This window comes from Leuciscus leuciscus, assembly GCF_965113295.1.
Source record: "Leuciscus leuciscus genome assembly, chromosome: 10".
Classification (NCBI taxonomy): Eukaryota; Metazoa; Chordata; class Actinopteri; order Cypriniformes; family Leuciscidae; genus Leuciscus; species Leuciscus leuciscus.
In genome coordinates this window covers 9,921,508-9,940,525 of record NC_138734.1, presented here as the reverse complement: position 1 = coordinate 9,940,525, position 19,018 = coordinate 9,921,508, and the positions used below count along the sequence as shown (strand labels likewise).

Here is a 19,018-nt window from a genome sequence, read left to right as displayed (position 1 = left end):
TCTGCAGTATCAGTATCAATCAATTCACTTCACCCAGAAACGGCTCTGACTGCACTGAGAAACAGAGGTTTCGGAGTACTGTATACACTTACTTAGACAATGTGCTGCTTGATTGTAAGAAAAGAAACGCATGCATACAGTAAATAAACATATTGATAGAAGGACCTGAAGAAAAATCATAATATATCGATAAAGCCATAGTTCAGGAAGTTTAGAGTTTCAGTTAATGGCTTGTTTGGCCTGAGAAGGAAGCTTTCAGTTCTGTATCTTTACATAGTACATGAAACTTTACTTCCATGATGTCACATATTTCATAAGGAACCAGGATATTATTTTTTTTTTTTAAATGTGGCCGTTATACTGTATATACCAGAATGGAGCAATTGGAGGAGAAAAGAATGAAAAGTAAAAGTGATTCCTGGTCATTTGAGAAGTTGTTTAAAAGGGAGAGCATGTAATAACATTTGATATTCCAAAAATAATCTTTTTATTGAACTGATGAATAATGCAAAATTAACACTTGGAACATGCATAATTTTATTTTTTAAATAGGCCCAATTTAGATTTAGTTTTTTATGATATGAAACCTCAAAGGATAAAACAGGCTTTGATCAAGGTGGTCAAACCAGGAAGCCAAAAATCTGTTGTACTGTGAACATATTTCTGCAAGCAATATACAAACAGCTAAACATTGTTTATGGTGTAAAATAGACATACGTCTATTTCTTTATCTGCTGCAAGGAGGTATGATACAGAAAGAATGATAAGTCACATTCCATTAAGCAACAATGTAGTTCTGGAACTGGTCAAGATGGCTGGTATGGGTTTTATGTTGCAAACCAATGTTATTTTAGTATCAATGATATACTATTATAATTAGATTTTTATATTTTCTGTTTTAATTTTAGTTCAATTTTTTTTTTTTTTTTTTTTTTTATGTGTCTATATAGGTTAGATTTATTTTTAGTTTATATAAACAAAATAAACAAGTTTGTTTATTTAAATTTAGTTTTATTTTATTTTATCTACGTGAAAATGAGATGTTGCCTTGGCAAGTAGGTTTTTTTAATATATTTTATTTCAGTTAATGTTTATTTATTTCAAGTAATGAAAAAGTTATTTATACATTTAGTATTTGTTCCAGTTAACAATCATAACCATACAGAAAACTAATATACTGTATCAAATTATCTGTACAGAGCATAACAAAAGTAAATAGTGAAACAATGGTTTAGAAAATTGTACCGTACAGATATGTTAATTTAGTAGCATATGTTAAATTATGTGTTAGCCAATGAAGAGCATTTCTCTGAACAAGGACATCAGGTCAAATCAGGCAACAGCTCTTGGGAGTGAATTTGTAAAGGTCAGAGTCATATAGATAAAATTGGCTATAGTGTAACATTTTCTAACACAGTGGAAACTGTGTAACTTGTTTCTTAGAGCCTTGAAGAATTAGAACATTTCACTGTGAAAATAACTCCCGACAATCCAATCTTTGTTCAGATTAATTAGTCTCTCAGCATCCTGAGTCTTACAGATACAAGCTAGCACAAACACAGACACACACTTACAGTACTGTCAGTGAGGAAAGTTATCAGTGGGAGGAAAGCACAAGACTACACAACACTGTTTACAGCGCATTTCCTGTGGCAAAACCCCTGGAGCATTGCACTTACTCACATAAACACACAACACTCCCAGAAGAGTAGTGGAATCCAAACAGAGACCTTACTAATGCGGAGATAGAGGAAGAGAAATGCTTTCAAATTTAATGCACTGCTGGTGCTTTGCAAGAGTGGAGAAGCACAAATGTCACTTATCAATGCCACAATGTGGGCTTGATGTTTTGTATGTCTACAATGTTGCTGCTAAAAGCTGATTCTAAATTTACAAACAACAAAAACCATTCAAAATTCAACTTTTACAATATTTATAAATGACACAAGACAAGATTATAAATACCTGGAGAGAGCTATAAATAGTATTTAGCCACTAGCAATGTCTCAATGGCTGTTGCTCAGCTAACGCAGCAGCTAAGAAAGTACACAACCTGTTTGTTTCTATCACAGTCCTATTGCTCGTCCTGGGTCCACATTTCATTCGGTAACATTAGGCAGTTTTGATTTACGTATGCTGTTTGGTGATCGTGTTAGCAATGCTTCAATCACTTGTTTCTGCTTCTTCGACTGTGTCTTGATCCAGAGATTCTGTAATGCGTAGAAGATGTGTAATAAAAAAATTTACTTTTATTATTGTTCATTTAGGGGCCGTTTACACAACACCGTTCCAATGTTTGAGCGTGTGCATGCGTGCGTTATTGTATCTTTGGGTTAGTTCACCCAAAAATGAAGATTAGCCCATGATTTACTCACCCTCAAGCCATCCTAGGTGTATATGACATTCTTCTTTCAGACTTCTTTCAGAATACAATCAGAGTTATATTAAAAAATGTCCTGGCTCTTCCAAGCTTTATAATGGCAGTGAATGGTTGTTTCTTTTTTGAAGTCCATCAAAGTGCATCTATCCATGATAAAAGTCCTCCACACGGCTCATGGGGGTTAATAAAGGCCTTCTGAAGTGAAGTGATGCGTTCGTGTAAGAAAAAGATCCATATTTAAAGCTACACTGTGTAATATTTTAAGTTGATTTTTAGCAAAAAACACTTTGTTCTTTCAAAATTATACATTCTCATTAATGTGTAATCACTTCAACCAACTAATTAAGTATTCTCGTAAGTGTATAATCTGCAATTTAGAATACATACGAGCGAGTCGCTCGAATGGCGGAAGCCATGTTGCGCATCCATCTTGAAAATACATTAGACAAAGAGGGACAATACCTGGAAATTCAAGCTTTGCCTTTCGCGTTTTTACACTCAGTGGCACCGTGACGAATGCGAGGGGGAGATTACTCATGACTGCTGGCAGATTTGAAATAACACAGCAACCGTAGGAGTTAAAACGTCCTCGGAATGGGAGGGGCTAGACGCATCGCTTCACTTCAGAAGGCCTCAGATTAACCCCCATCAGCCGTGTGGAGGACTTTTATCATGGATGGATGCACTTTGATGGATTTCAAAACAGAAACAACCATTCACTGCCATTATAAAGCTTGGAAGACCCAGGACATTTTTTTAAATAACTCCAATTGTTTTTGTCTGAAAGAAGAATGTAATATACACCTAGGTTGGCTTGAGGGTGAGTAAATCATGGGGTAATAAAAAATTTTGGGAGAACTAACCCTTTAAGTACACTACTTGACAGTTTCATGCCTTTTTAGTATTCACTAGTGTTTATTAGTTCTAAATGCTCCTGTTGTCTGCTGTGTTCAGGCTTAGGCTATGTTTTGTTTAAATACATTCAGGAAGTGTACGGTCTTGGAGCAGATCAAATAAAAAGGGAGTTCATATCTGACTGCTTGTATTCATTGATTGAAATGTTGCCATGTGCAGTGATATCGCAATGCATCGTGATATCGAATTGAAGACATGATAATCGTAATAGGATTGAATCGTGAGACCAGTGACGATTCACACCCTATCATTACTGGAGATTTTCAGCTCAGTATACGGAGTCCTTCACATTCCACACACAGATCACAATGACGTAAGGTGAAAAGTACAACATTCACACACACGTACTGCGGGGTTTAGTAGGGTCACATTGGAAATCTGTCATTCAAAGTCTAATCAGGTTAAACAATGATTTTAAGAAGTTTTAATGGTGACGTTTTACATTTTAATACAAGTCAGATTGTCCGAATTCATACAAAAATCGCCAACCTGTACAATACTTACGAATTCGGGCTCCTAAATATTTCAATCAGTGCTGAAGAGCGATTGTGTAGCAGTTACACGGACATCATTATTTTAACATGGACAGAAATCCGACCCCGTCATCCTTCTTATTCAGAGCTCACTAATCACCTTCATAAGGCAAAGGGCCTTTTGATCAGGCAGCACCTCTAACCCATTTGGGCGGTAAGTAGTCTCTTCAGCTGAAGCTCCCCTTAATTTCCTTGACACTCTCTGCTGCAAATTAGATGGGACAAATTTTCAGAAGAGCCGTGGTTTATTTCGAACTTCCATTGCTGGGTGAGCATTGAGCAACTTTGAAGTAGAAAGAGATTGGCTTTGTTAACAATGCCATTCAACTAAAATGGTGAGGTATAGCTCATAAAATGAAATGTTTTTGTTTAGATTCACATATGCACTGAATAAACACTCACAATTAGATGAAGAACATGTTGACTTTCAGCAAAAATTATGGTAAAAATATTGTCAAGTAACTTAAAAATTGTGATTTGTGTGGGAACGTCTCAATTAACAGACAAATTTTAGCAAAAAAATATAATATCCAAAATAAACACCTCTGGCCAATCACTCATGGCGTGCAGAATATACCCAGCGTCCCATGAGGGTGAATGTGATTTCAGCAAGTACAGCATGTTCCTGGATCAACATCTTTTTGATCCTGGAACAACATTCTGAAAAAAACTATCAGATTTGAAGGACAATTTTACAGTTTATGTCAAGTTCAGGCTTACAACCAGGGTGAGGTGCTTCTACATCAGTGTTATTCACCGATCATTTCCCTCTGATTTTAGGGATAACTTATGGGTAGGAATAGGACTACAGGAATGTTGTTACAGGATCAACAAAATGTGTTTATCCAGGAACACGTCTTACTTGGCAAAATCACGGTGACTGTCCCATGCGATAATCTAACAAGAATGTAATACCATTCCCGACGGGTGTAGATTTTGGTATGGACGGTAAGGGCATGTCCCTACACATCATTTAAGAGTCTAGTACAGACTAATCCCTAAAAGTAGCAATCACAATTATGACTGAATGTAACAATGTAAAAAGTAATGTAATATAATGTAATGTAAGTAATTTAAATATTGTATGTTTCTGTCAAGTATTAGAAATGGTACACACACACACACACACACACACAGAGTGAAAACTAACTTGGTGTCTAGTATGCAACTCCTAAGTATCCATACTGTATGTATTTTATGTAAAATGTCGTTCTAATCCATTTACTTGTTTGCATGGACACTAAACATACAAGAATGATGTGTTGACAGCATCTGAAATGTAAATCATTTATCAACAACTTTACAGTTTACGAATCATCATTTAAACTATCAATATTTAATTCATGAAATTAATTTGTTGATTCATTTATGATCAATTAAATTGTTTTCAAATCACATTTATTAAAGGGATAGTTCACCCAGAAATGAAAATTCTGTCATGATTTACTCACCATCAAGTTGTTCCAAACCTGTATGATTTTTTCTTCTTCTGCTGAACACAAAATAAGATATTTTGAAGAATATGGGTAGTTTGGAACAACATGAGGGTGAGTAAATGATGACAGAATTTTCATTTTCTAAATATGTTGTGAAAAAAAAAGACAATATGCTGAATAGCCTATGCTGTGAATAAAATGGTTTGCATAAAATATACACCACCAATGCACCATAACATAATCATAGAAGTAATTCATTTTATTCTTGCACTGTAATCCAAATGTTCAGAATCCATATGATTGCATAATGTGAGGAACGGAACCAAATCCAAATTCTTATTCAGCGATCTTTGTATATAACCTCAGTAGCGGCTGCATCTATGAAATCCTGCACTCGTTTAAAATTTGTACATTTGCCAGAGATGTATGATGCAATTGTTTTACATCAGTGTAGATTTGAAAATTAAACTTTCCCCTGTTATGGTTGAATCATGGAAGCTAAGCCAGTTATTTCGCCAAGAAATCTCTTATTTATTATTTATATATGTTTAAAACATTCCTTTCCTTGTAAAGAATATGCCAACTGTTCAACAGTCGATGTACACATCATCAATGGAAAACCTATGCATCAGTGGAGTATTGCATTGCACACATACTTCTATGTTTATATAACTCATTCCAGCTCCCCTCTCTATGTCTAACATATGATCCCTAAACACGTGTCCATGCAAACTATAGTCTAGCTCATGCATTTTAAACTTCATAAGATAGTACAACTGATTATGAATACTAATAAAGAATAATAATACATATTAAATAATTTACATTTATTCATTTAGCTGACGCTTTTATCCAAAGCGACTTACAATTGCTATATATGTCAGAGGTCGCACGCCTCTGGAGCAACTAGGGGTTAAGTGTCTTGCTCAGGGACACTTGTGCATTAGAGTATTTGATGCTCAAGTAATGAATAATGAAATTATATGAAAAGATACATTTTTGTCTTCAATCAGTCATATCAAATGCTTATTAGCTTTCGTTTGCCACATCACTATTGCGACGTCATGTGTCAGGTAGGCTACTGTATGAATTTAAATGAGATATGCATGCCTTTACGAAGTGGATCAGAAAATTTTTCAGTGATTAGCAACTAAAATTCTACTCTGTACATCACACAAAACTCCTATTTTCCACTAGTGAGTGCCTCAAATGCAACACATTGTTAGATGCTACTTTGCAAATGGTTTTTGCCATTTTTGAAATAACTTATTATGAATAACTTGTCTGTTATGTTTTTCTAAAGTTTGGTTATGTTTAGGTTTGGAGATGGAGTTAAGGAATCTGAAATCTATCTATAAAATTGTAAAAATATAACTATTTATATATTTTTGTGCAATAAAGAATTCAAATATATCTTACATTTCTATAGCTGTAAATACATAATACTACTTGGGTTTCAGATGCTGTCAGTACATCCATATTATATGTTTCAGCATATACCCAAATGTAAGAAAGGAAGCTTTTGTACCTGTAAATGTTATGTATGAATACCGACATATAAACAAAGAGATGTATGCCAATGGAAGACATTTTTAATGTCCCCCTATGGTGAAAATCAAGCTTTTAATGTTGTTTATATGTCTATGTGGTATTTTTAATATGCTTTAAGACAAACAATGTGAAATCGCTGGTGTTTCTGGCGTCACAAACTACCTTGTATCCAATCACGACAACATGTGATCATCAACGAGTGGATCTCTGAGCTGCTGTTAGTGAGTGAAGGCGGGGCTAATGTGGATATTCATAGAACCGCGGCGTACATACTAAATGAGGCAAGGTTGTAGAGTTACATTCAAGCTATTTTAAGGCATGAAGAATATGTCAATTACGTGAGTTTTAAGGGATAAAATGATTGACTACATGGGGACAAATCACGTAGATGGTAACAACTGCACATATTCACATACATTGGGTTCGTACACCTTTTCCAAGGTCAAATTCAAGCACTTTTCAAGCACTTTCAAGGTCAATTTGAAGCTTTTTCCAGCACCTTACACCACCGTAAATTACAAACCAATACATAATCAAAATTATTATTTTGTTTTTATCACATTAAAAGAGATGATGCTATAAACAGCCAAAATTGTGTTTCGTAATAGCAGAGGGATCAGATATTTAAGCAAATCACAAGTTTTATTTTTCAAAATGTATCACTGTCTAGATAATGCCTATGAATAATACTTTCCATTATATTAATGTCCAAATATTGCTTCCCAGATAATGTGATTTTCAGGCTGTAAAACTGAAGTAATTTCAAGGGCTGAAAATATGAAGACATAGGATTTGAACAGAAATATTTTACAGGCCTTGGTTTTGGGACACATTCTTGATATAGACAAACAAAATCTGAGACAGTGCAACAACAACCTGTAATTCCATTTGAACCCAGAAGACTCTGACAGTGCACAGGCACCTGCCTGATAAATAGCCTATATCAATTGAAATAAAAAATGTCTTTCATTGCCAAGACATACAGTATCTACTGGAATAGAGCAGTGTAAATATTGCACAAGGCCATTCTCAACCAGGCTACTTGTCTGACACTCCATCTGACAGATTTCTGTTCAGCAATCAACGATTGTTGTTATGCACTGGGCTAACGTTTGCAGGTTTTAATTTGCGGGTAGTTAACGTTACAGTTACTGTGCTGTAACTTTGACTATGTTCACATATTCCACAAATGAACGTGCCATAACGGACATGCAATACTAACATTACATTATCACCGCTGTGCTATGACACCCATTTATTTCAATGGCTTGCGCGCTGCGCGAAGACGTTTTGTTGCTGCGTCGACCAAAGTGGAGCGCAGCATCGGCGAGCTTGCGTGCACGCCGCGGTCAAAGTTAAAAATAGTTCAACTTTTGCCGCTGCGCTCTGTGACGATTACCTGTGCGGCCAATAAAAACGGGGCATCCAAAAAAGCGCGGAAATCAAAAGGAAAACTCCGCCTACTTTTGCTCTGGCCAGCGTAGCGCAAATCGCTCTGTATCGGAAGGGCTACATTTTATTTCTCCATTTAATAAACAAACTATTCAGTCAGATAGGTTTTTGTTGTGAAAGAAATAGTTACAATTTCAAGCATTTTATCCAAAATTTAAGCACTTTTCAAACCTTGAAAACACAACATCAAAATTCAAGCATTTTCAAGGATTTCAAGCACCCGTACAAACCCTGATTGTTTTGTAAGCCACTGCAAAGAAGGTGGAAATATGGTAAAGTAGCTCAATGATTGTAGTATATTACATTAAGAAAAAGCCACAGCAAATTACCACCCCAGATTCTAACCGACAGTCACTATGCGCTGCTGTTAAACACAGGATTATGTGACCTTTACAAAAACATGCACCCCACTGAAGCATTGAATGAAGTGAACAAAATTGCACTGCCACCCAGTGACACATCAGTCTGAAAGACGTATTATTCATTTGGGTTCATTTGACTGGAGAGAAGGATATTAAAAGTGTATTTGGATGATTTTTCAAAGTTTTCTGCTGGGAATAAAGCAAGGTTAAAGTCACAAAATGCACAGGACAGAGGAGGATCAAAGACCTATTTGAAACAGAGCTTTTGTGACAATTAGTCCTCTGTATGATTTTGGGAAATTTATTTCGTTTTTTTTTTTTTGTATTAAACTGAATGGTAGTATTGTCTGTGTGCCATGTGAAGTAAGCAAAGGAACAAATCGGAAATGAAAACTAATGTCATAATTTATTCACCCTCATGCTGTTCCAATGGAACAAAAAAGTGCAGGTTTTTAACACTGCTTCTATGCTTTGTCCATACAATTATGGCTTTCAAGCTTCAAAAAGGATGTAAAAGTAGTTCATATACACTGTAAACTCTTATAGGTTAGCATAACAAAAACTTAAGTAATCAGTTACACGTTTTTTAAGTTAAACTCAAAGATTATTTTAGTTAGTTAGAACTTAAAATTCTGACTTTTTCTGAAAATGTAATTTAAATATTGACTAACTCATAACTTGATTACATAAACATCATATTAACTCAAAGTGTGTAACGCGTTACAAAGTAACGCGTTACAGTAACGTAACTACTTTTTTGGGTAAAAAGTAGTGTAACGCGTTACTACTAAAAATTTGGTAACGAAACGTAGTTCCTTTTTCAATTCGCCGCAACGTTACTTTTCCCATGGATATATTTGACAGCGACACTGCCTCAGCTGCGCGCTTGAGAGAAGAGAACGGTTGAGAACTGAAGAAAACGATTTAAGGCCATTGCATCCGAAATTTTCGCACGTTAAAAAAACCGTTATGTCAATCACGCTTGCACACTGTCTACGAAACTTTCGTCCGTAATAAAAAAATTCGGATCGGGTTCGATTTTCTGCGTTTTTCGCATCCACAGCCAGTATTTTGAGAGGTTTTTTCACAATTCAGAGCCACCGTACAACTAAAAGCGAACGACAAAATCCACAATGGATTTAGCAGCCAATTCGATCACTAATCATGTATTATTTGGGTATAAAATATAACCTGTATACAGCTGTTCTGTCTGCCCAGCGCTTCCGCCGCCCGCTTGCGTGTGTGTGTGTGTGTGTGTGTGTGTGTGTGTGTGTGTGTGCCCATACCTTAGACATACTGCCAGTCTCTGTTCAGGATCGATTGGTTCACGGAAATTGGTGGTCTTGTTTTTAATATGTGGCTCCAGTATCGCTAGCAAAGCATCAAACTGTTCCACTGACATTCTGAGGTAAATTTTGAATCGGAGGTGTAAGCCTTGATAAGGAGGTGAAACTCTCCTTCCTCTCGGCGCAATCTCAGTATTGGGTGGACCCAATATTTCCTCTTTCTTTTTCTCTTTTTAAGAAGAAAGAGGGCAACAAAATCATCCCCACTGCTACCCTTGACGAATACATTTTGTATTTTTTGCGGGGGTTTTTTTTCAGCAAAGGTTTAATAAATACGCATCGGACTCAGTGTGCAAGGTTTCTGTGCGTGACGAATTTTAAGGCTGACGAACATGAAAAAACGCATACGAAAATTTCGGACTCGGTGTGCAATGGCCTTTAGTTTCATTTATGTTTAAATTAAATTAAATAAAAAAATTGCGTGTGGAGACATGATTTTGACCACTTTATTAAGTTTGTTTTTGTAGAAAACCTGTATTTAAAATGAATTTCGTTTTGTATTAATTGTATCTTAATTTTAATCAATGTTTTATCAACCAATTGGCTGATTTTAATAAGAAGTAAATTAAAGAAAACTATTTAGTTTCATATTTATGTTTAAATTAAATAAATAAATAAATAATTTAATCTATGTTGATTATATGAAAAGTGAAAAATAATCATGACGGCACCAGCGCGTGAACTGGAGCTCCTCTCCATACTGTAAATGAACCGAAACTCATAAGCTACTTGTCTCACAGACCTGAGAAATATATAGAAAGCTTGAATATGTGTAGACTACTTTTAAACAAAATATTTTTTTTTCTCTCAAAATCTCTTTTTTTTCTACTCCCTTGATAGAGTGAGTCGTATGTCTGAAAACTAAGCTTATGTCTTCTATATCATTTTGTCCTATGTTATCAAGACGCGATTCGCACCGGTGTTAGAGAGCAGGGAAGCTTTATTGGCTGTTGCCGAAATTTAAAGTTCGGTGGATAGGGGAAGCGGAGCGAGAGAAGTGGCGCGAGCACGCGGCTCATCGCGGAGTGTCGCACTCTACCCCATGATGCAGAGCCGGCTGAGAATAAAAGTTGCCGCACACAGCAGCGCCAATGAGAAGGACTTTTTTTCTTTTGAAATTGATACTATTTTTTATAATAAAGAGCACAAAATAATTACCTGCTATGTCCTCCATTATAACTTTATGTCTACATATTTAGGAACAGATATTGGGTTCTGCCCAAAGTCAAGCAACATAAAAGTAACGTAAAAGTAACGAGTAACGTAAAAAGTTACTTTCCAAACGGGGTAACTAAGTAAAGTAACGGATTACTTTTTTAAAAAGTAACGAGTAACGAGCAAACACTACTTTTTAAAAGTAACTTCCCCAACACTAAATCGTTTTTGCAGTTAACTGCTTGCAAGCAATAGCACATTTGCATGTGCTAATATATTTAGCAAAGAGACTATCACTATACACTTGCATATACACAGTTCAGCAACAGCACATATAACCTCAAACACAGAATAGAAACCCATATAAATCCCAACCTAACAGAATATTAAACACTAACACACCTCTCTTAATATTAATATTTGTGCACCAAATACAATTCCAGTTAATTTAAACATTTATTCTCCTAACACATCTCTCTTTTAATATTTGTGCACCAAAGAAAAAAAACTGTTAATTTCAACATTTATTATTCTTATTCTGTCTGACACAATGTATGCTGGGAACTAGAAATCTGTTGTAACTCATTCAGCTTAATTTCAGCTTAACATGAGTTAATGTAACTCGAAAAATTATTCACACTGACTCAATGATGAACAATCGCATGGCTTCAGAAGACTTGAAGTCATATGGGACAAATTTATGACAATTATATTGTGCTTTTGTGTACTCTTTTAAAACCTTTAGTCCATATGAAGAGTTCAGATGCAAAAGCCTCTGGATTATATACGGATTGGCCGTACACACGAAAACGCAAGGGCGGCGTTTTCAGATTTATCCACCTTGGGACCCGGTTTCAAAAAATAGCGGTTTCAGTCTCCGAAAACGCCGGATCCGTGTGGACGAAACACCAATACGATAAAAAATGTATACGTATACAGCGAAACGCGTCTCCGTGTGGACAGGGCCTAAGTGCCATCTTAAATTTCCTTCTAAAATGAGCATTTTTATCAAGCTTGTATATTTAAGTTCAGTAATTTCACTATAATGACAATTAATAGGTAATTTTTATTTTAAATTAAAGTGTAATAACTGAATATAAACATGCAAGCTTGATAAAAATGATCATTCTAGAAGAAATTTTCAGATGGCACTTAGAGGCTTTTGCATCTGAAGTCTTCATATTCATTGTAAGATAATAAAAAAGCATACAAATAAATATCAGCACAACCTTCAGAATTGGAAAAAGAAAAAGTCATACAAGTTTTGAATGACATGGGTGAGTAAATTATGAAAGAATGTTAATTTTTGGGTTATTTATTTATTTAACAACATTCTAATCACTCTGAGCCAATGTGGCATTCACTAAAAACAAGTTATCCTTTGTTTCCATGTCTGAAGGTCAGCGGTGCCACATAATATTATCATTAGGTAAAACCTTTATTATGCAAAAAGAAGCAGCAGCATTTGCACGGCCTTGGCATGGGGAATCAGATAATCTAGGAACCTTGAGGGGGGCAGGGGGCATATTGTATTTACCCACAATTTATCCACATCCTCTAGAATCACAATTCCAGCATTCCACACACAGTACATTACATTAATGCATTTGGCAGTCAAATTCTAGCTGAAACAGTGTGAATGCTTTCACAGATGCATACAAAAATATACTGGAAATATACCAGCCAAGCACCTTTGGCATACTAATTTTAAATGTAATTTTAATTGTACATTAACCTACAAAAAAAGAAGAAGAGATATCTGCCCTGATTTTGTTCTAAGGAAAAGCAGCTATATTTCCATCCAACACAATCTCATGAAAGTGCGTATCTATAGCACGAATGATAATTCTCGTATAATTTATACGCCAAAACGAGTTTTAGCATTCAAATGATACGCACTGCAAACCCCTTGGGTAGGATTAGGGGTGAGGAGGGCGTGCATATTACACGCCATAAAGTGCGTATCATATGCACGCGAAAACTGCGTACCATATTTACGCTAAAACTCGTTTTGGCGTATAAATGATACGAGATATTATCATTCGTGCTATAGATACGCACTTTCATGAGATCGGGCTCTTCCATCCAACTATTTAAAAAAATCTTGCCATTTCCTGTATAAAAAAAAAAAAAAATGCTGAATGGAAAAGCCAAGACACACGTACATTCTAAAAAGGTGCATAAAAAACCCCGTCTGCACTCAGTTTTTTTATCCGATAAAAAGACATGCGCATCAATTATGGTGGAATCACATTTACTGAATAAATTCCTTTCACACATACAGTCTTTACTGGTACTGTAAATTACCGTTATGAGATCATGTGTAAACAGGACTTTTTCACACACACACACAAAAAAAACTGGTAAATCGGTTCTGGAATGATAAGTACTTACCTGTATGATAAGTTGTACGTTTTAGAACATCTTTTTCAAAGTAGGCCTAAGTTTCAAAACGTATGTACAGCGATTTTTGGATGCAGCAACAGCAAGGCCTTCTTTTCCATTCATCAGTGCTGTGTTTCTGCAGTTATTGCGTACTATAGTAATGGCAATACATAGCCTATTACGTGTCTTGTGATAATCCCCTTACGCCTGTCACTCAGAAGTAAAACATTTTTTATATAACAATATTTTTTTAACTTAAGTGCTTCTCTTCATTCAAGTGGATGAATAAAATGGCCCAGCGTTTAAAGGTCATTTTGGCACTGATGTGTGAATGGTATCTTACCGGTAAAAAGACGGAACACAGTTGCTTGTGTGAACAGCACATTTGTGTATTTACCAGAAAAGTAAATCTGGTAATTTTACGGTAATTTACCGGTATTGCTGTGTGAAAGGGGAATTTGTCTCAACAGAGTATGTCAACTAGTTAGTCCACTTTATTAAATCACAGTTTCATTGGGCAGCAGCATCTGAAATGTTGGTTTAGTCTGAAATGGCCGAGCCAAAGTATGTCAAATGTTTGGGTATATTCACCTCACAGAACTCTCACACAATTGCGTTCCCAAACATCAGGCTTCCGCCTCTGAAGGCAAGATACAGTAACATGACAGCGTAAATTAATTATATCTGCGCACTCTGAGATGCAAGTGATGTATGAAAAAAAGAGCAACAGCGGATTCCCCAATTGCAGCAACTTTCTTTTTTATTACAGATATTTTGCACCGATTTCTCAGTAAGTTTTGTTCTCTTAACACAGGATGGAAACAGTACTTTATTCGCAAATATTTTATGCGTTATTCCAATTTTGTTGGAAAACAAAACTCACAACTTTGGATGGAAACATAGCTAGTGTACGCTAATAAACAAAAGGCCTGTAGTGAAAGACTACACTGGGAATCACAACAGTCTCTATGTATCTGTGACCTCGATCAGATCAGTAAACAATTTGTCATTTAGAACTTTAGATAACCCCTGAATAGATACTATCACACAAACATTCAAACATGAACTGAAATAGAAATGTTGACATTCAAAATTCATGTTCTCCTTTTCTGTCTCTCTACCCTAAACAGCAAAAAAAATAATAAAAATGTCTTGGTAATTTTATAGTTAGGTTATATCTCATCACATAAAGTAACATGATGTCACACAATAATAAGTAGGCTTATCTTAATATACATTAATTTATGACACAACAAGCATATTCATGAATAAATAATGCTTGTTAATAGTCACTTTCTATAAAAAGGCATGAAAAGACTTTTAAGACTTGAAACTCTTAAAGGTATAACTTAGTTCACCAGAAACCCTCATGGTTTTGTTTTATTACAAACATTCTTTAAAATATCTTCTTTTGTGTTCAACAGAAGAAAGAAACTCATACAGGTTTGGAAAAACTTGAGGGTGAGAAAGTGATGATACAATTTTCAAACTATCCCTTTAAATGGTCAACAAGTTAGTGAAAGGACTTGTGATATGACTCATGATATGAACTGTCAGATGTACCGTTTCATTTTCAATAAACATTCATGAAATCTTAGGTTAAATATTCAACAATACGCACAACTGGGTAACACTGTTGTAAGTAATAATGCTGCAATTTAGCTTAAATTAAGTAATACTTTTTTTATTATAGTAATTAATTTCTTTAAACAACTGTTTGGTAATTTTATCTTTGGTAGCCATGTCGAATATGAGCTTCAGAAATGCTGTCAACACTACAATTAGTGTACACACTTATCAAATGTACTGACATGATATACTTGTCTTCCTGTCATGCTGTAGAAAGAGTCCAAATGATATCCATTTGAGTGTCATAGTTTCTTTTCTTTCTTTTCTTCTTTTTTAATAGAGGGAACACCATGCAGTAACAAGGTAAATAGTATGTTTTGGTCATTAAAATAATTAAAATGTCTGGGAATTGAATTTTTGGCTACAACAGAGAAAGATTAGTGAGGTGAGGCTAAAATTATTCATTTTGTTTGATGCGTTTAAACCAGCTACATTTCATGCTGAGTTAAATGTTAGCTGTGGTAATTTTATCACTGGATTTTTGGCTTTTACGCAAACTCGGATGTTTTTAACTAATCACGTTGGCTATTTGTCAAAACTTAGTTAGACGCCTACTTAGACTGCATTGTTGGGTATCACAAACGCGCTTTAGAGCACGTAGTGACCACATGCTGTCTAGGTAGACAGCAAACTAGGTATTGAGTTACAGCCAACATGAACGGTTAGAGAGATGCTGTTGTGTATTGTATTGAATTGAATTGAATTGAAATGTTTAGTACTCACTCTTGAGCGCGCAGATCAGCTGGTGTCCATCTTTAATCAGTTCTTTGATGAACTTGTTGGTTCGGTCCAGCTCGATCTCGTGACATTTGAGTCTCTCTCTAAAGTCCGGACTGTCCACAAAAGAGTCACTGAACTCTAGTGTCGGCAACCCCATTATCAGACCTGAAATGAAGCCTCACAAAACTCAGTATTTCCTCAGACACACTAACGGATCCGTGTCATCATCACCACCATCATCATCATCCACAGTCAAACGCGCGAAGAGTCGCTCTCTTGCAGAGATTCATGCGAAAGTTTCTCTTCACTTCCGCGCTCTGAACTTTCATCAAGCCAAACTTCTGCATTCAGCCTGAGATCATGAGACTCCTGCTGGTTACATTAGATAACACCCAGAGACGTGCCATTTGTAATGGCTTTCAACACAATTTTAGTAAACAATCAATTAAAAAAATTAAAATCTATTTTTCAAAATTCTTTGTTAATGAGACATTCATTCATACTTTGTAAAAATTATTTTGGTATTTCAACACACACAAAAAGTCACAGAAAAAAAAGCATCAAGATTGGCATGTCAAGGATCATCAGAAGTAGGCCTAGGTAGTTCCTTATTAAAGTAACAATTTCTTATTTTCACTTTCTTACAGTGTAGAGAGGACAACAACATTCAGTGATAAATATGTAGGCTACACTACCTTTACTTTTACATTTTCACATATTTAGATATATGTTTGGTAGCCAAGGGGTGTAACGTAACGATACCCTCTTGTCACGATTCGATACATATCACGATACGATATTATTGCGATACTCCAAGACATATGATAAAAGGTTAACAAAAAATGTACTGTTGCTTAAAATGATGAATTTGATATTACATTGTGGGTATAAGCTGAAAATACAGAATTATTTTAGACGAATATGCTTGCACTCTTTCACTGACTAGATATATTTAAAATAATGTTGGCCACTTTTTACTGGTAACATAAGAAATTTGACATTATCAGGACCCACAAATACCCCCCCCCCTATTTATAAAGTTGAATATAATGTATAATAATGCCATGGGGGGGGGGGGGCCATGGCATTATTATACATTATATTCAACTTTATAAATAGTAGTTTAATGTAGTACTGACACTAAAACTCTAAGAAACTAGAATTTTTTCTCACACAGAAATGTGCATTTTGAGTGAATTATACACAATATATTTTGTCTCTATCCACAATACATATTGATGCATTTTTGTATTGCAATAAATTGTGACACAATATATTGTTACACCCCTAACGTTTAGCATGTGCAGGATGAGGATGCATTAGCCAAGGTGGTATAGTACCCTATGGGAAATAAATAGACTGTACACACATTTGCTAATTTAGTTGTCATAGCACAAAACTAAGTGTCATATACATGAAAATTTAGTTGAATAATTTATAACTGTTGACAAACAAAGCAGAATCCCAGGAAAAGAAATGTATCTGAAAGGTTATTCTATAACTCATATAAAGGCATAAACAATTGTTTCACTCATAGTTTTTAATAAATAGCGATGTCTGAAATATACATCTAACTTATGAAATTATTCAATAATAATCTCATGAATTAAAAAAAAAAAGTATTACAATAAAGAGTATTAATAGGAACACCATGTCACTCAGGCTTTACCTTTTTCTGGTAAAATAAAGATAATATGTCCACAAATAAAAAAATAAAAAATAAACAAAAATAAACAATAATGTGTCCACAAATCCATCATTAACAAACAGACACAAAAATCTTTGATAATCAACATTATACAAAGTCACAGATCGCTATTTTCTAGAGACACAAAAGAAAAGGCCGTTTACACAACCGTTTTTAACTAAAAATGGAAAATTTGTATGCTTTTGGCTGTTCATTTAGCGTTTTCGCAGATCTGTTTACAAGGATCGCTTTGATAACATTGTAACACTAAAAATTCAAAGGAAAAACGTTTCAGTTTTTAGACATCGTTGCCGTGCAAACGTACCCTCAATCTCAAAAACGTTGATATTCAGATGAAATGACAAAATTAAAGACACCATGAAATCAAAATGGACAAATAATTGATTGTATGTATAATGAACTTTTCTCTTTCTCCGCCATTGACAGAAATTTCCTGATTTTAACTGTTATGATAGGGGGCGCTATGACACAACTTCTGAAAGATTACTAAATCTCCTGATCAAAAGACATGTGAAGAAGAAGTAGAAATGAGGGACACTTAACCATAGATATCATATATAAAGGCTAGATGTCTCGTGCGCGCTGCTGGCCAATTGAGGTCGACGTCCGCACGTGGCGGCCATCTTATCACAGGGCGCTCGCTCACTCGTTTAATGGTGCATGTACTTTTAAATAACCATAACTTGCTAAATTTTCTACCGATTTTCAAACGGTTTGGTTTGTTATAAACGTCAGAGATGTAGTTATGACACTGCATACATACACTGCATACATATGAATAATTATAACATAAATGTTCAAGCATTCGGAATTATAGCCACGTTAATAACGTTTGTAAGAAACCAAACCGTTTGTAAATCCGTCAAGATTTCAGCGAGATAAGAGGATTTGTGTGCATGCTGATCACTCACCTTAATTCACAGCTTCACTGTGACAAGATGGCCGAACGGTGATGCCGGAAGTGACGGTGCCATAAGACATCTAGCGTTTATATATGATATCTATGCACTTAACGACTAGCTGAAACATTCCAATACTTTGACTCGACACGTTTGGGCATGATCAGTCGTAAGTATCAAATTACATTCATAATCGACCTTACAGTCGTCAAGTGTGTCCCCCGCTTAAGAACGCGAACATCAACATCAGCATATAGGCTACATCATGAATGAAACCAGCATAGATCTGCCTAATGTAACTGAATGAAATGTCGACCCAGGACTCAATCTACTCCATCTATGGTTTGATTATCATTCTGAATTCGATCTGGATGTAGTCTTTGACAAAAATAAGTTTTTTCTCAGTTTTTAATTTTTTTCTCAAAAAATGTTGCTTTTTTATGAAACTTACCCTCATTCATGTGTCGATCAAAAAATGCATTAAGCTATCTTTTGATATACTGCATTTTCAGAAATTCATACAACAAAAATATTCTGGAGGCCATAC

At 35.2% G+C, this 19,018-nt stretch overlaps 1 protein-coding gene across 8 annotated transcripts in view; it reads right to left on the bottom strand.

Annotated features, from left to right (window-relative positions):
- Positions 1-16,197, bottom strand: part of arhgap42b (Rho GTPase activating protein 42b) — a 144,045-nt gene extending 127,848 nt beyond the window's left edge. For 4 of the 8 annotated variants that reach the window (XM_082182897.1, XM_082182899.1, XM_082182898.1 and 1 more), the window contains exon 1: positions 15,868-16,197. In XM_082182897.1, coding sequence (XP_082039023.1) covers positions 15,868-16,021 — 154 coding nt within the window. In that variant the 5' untranslated portion in view covers positions 16,022-16,197. The remainder of the gene's footprint in view (positions 1-15,867) is intronic. The other 4 variants (XM_082182900.1, XM_082182901.1, XM_082182902.1 and 1 more) reach the window with 1 other exon arrangement.
- Between the last annotated feature and the right edge of the window lie 2,821 nt (positions 16,198-19,018).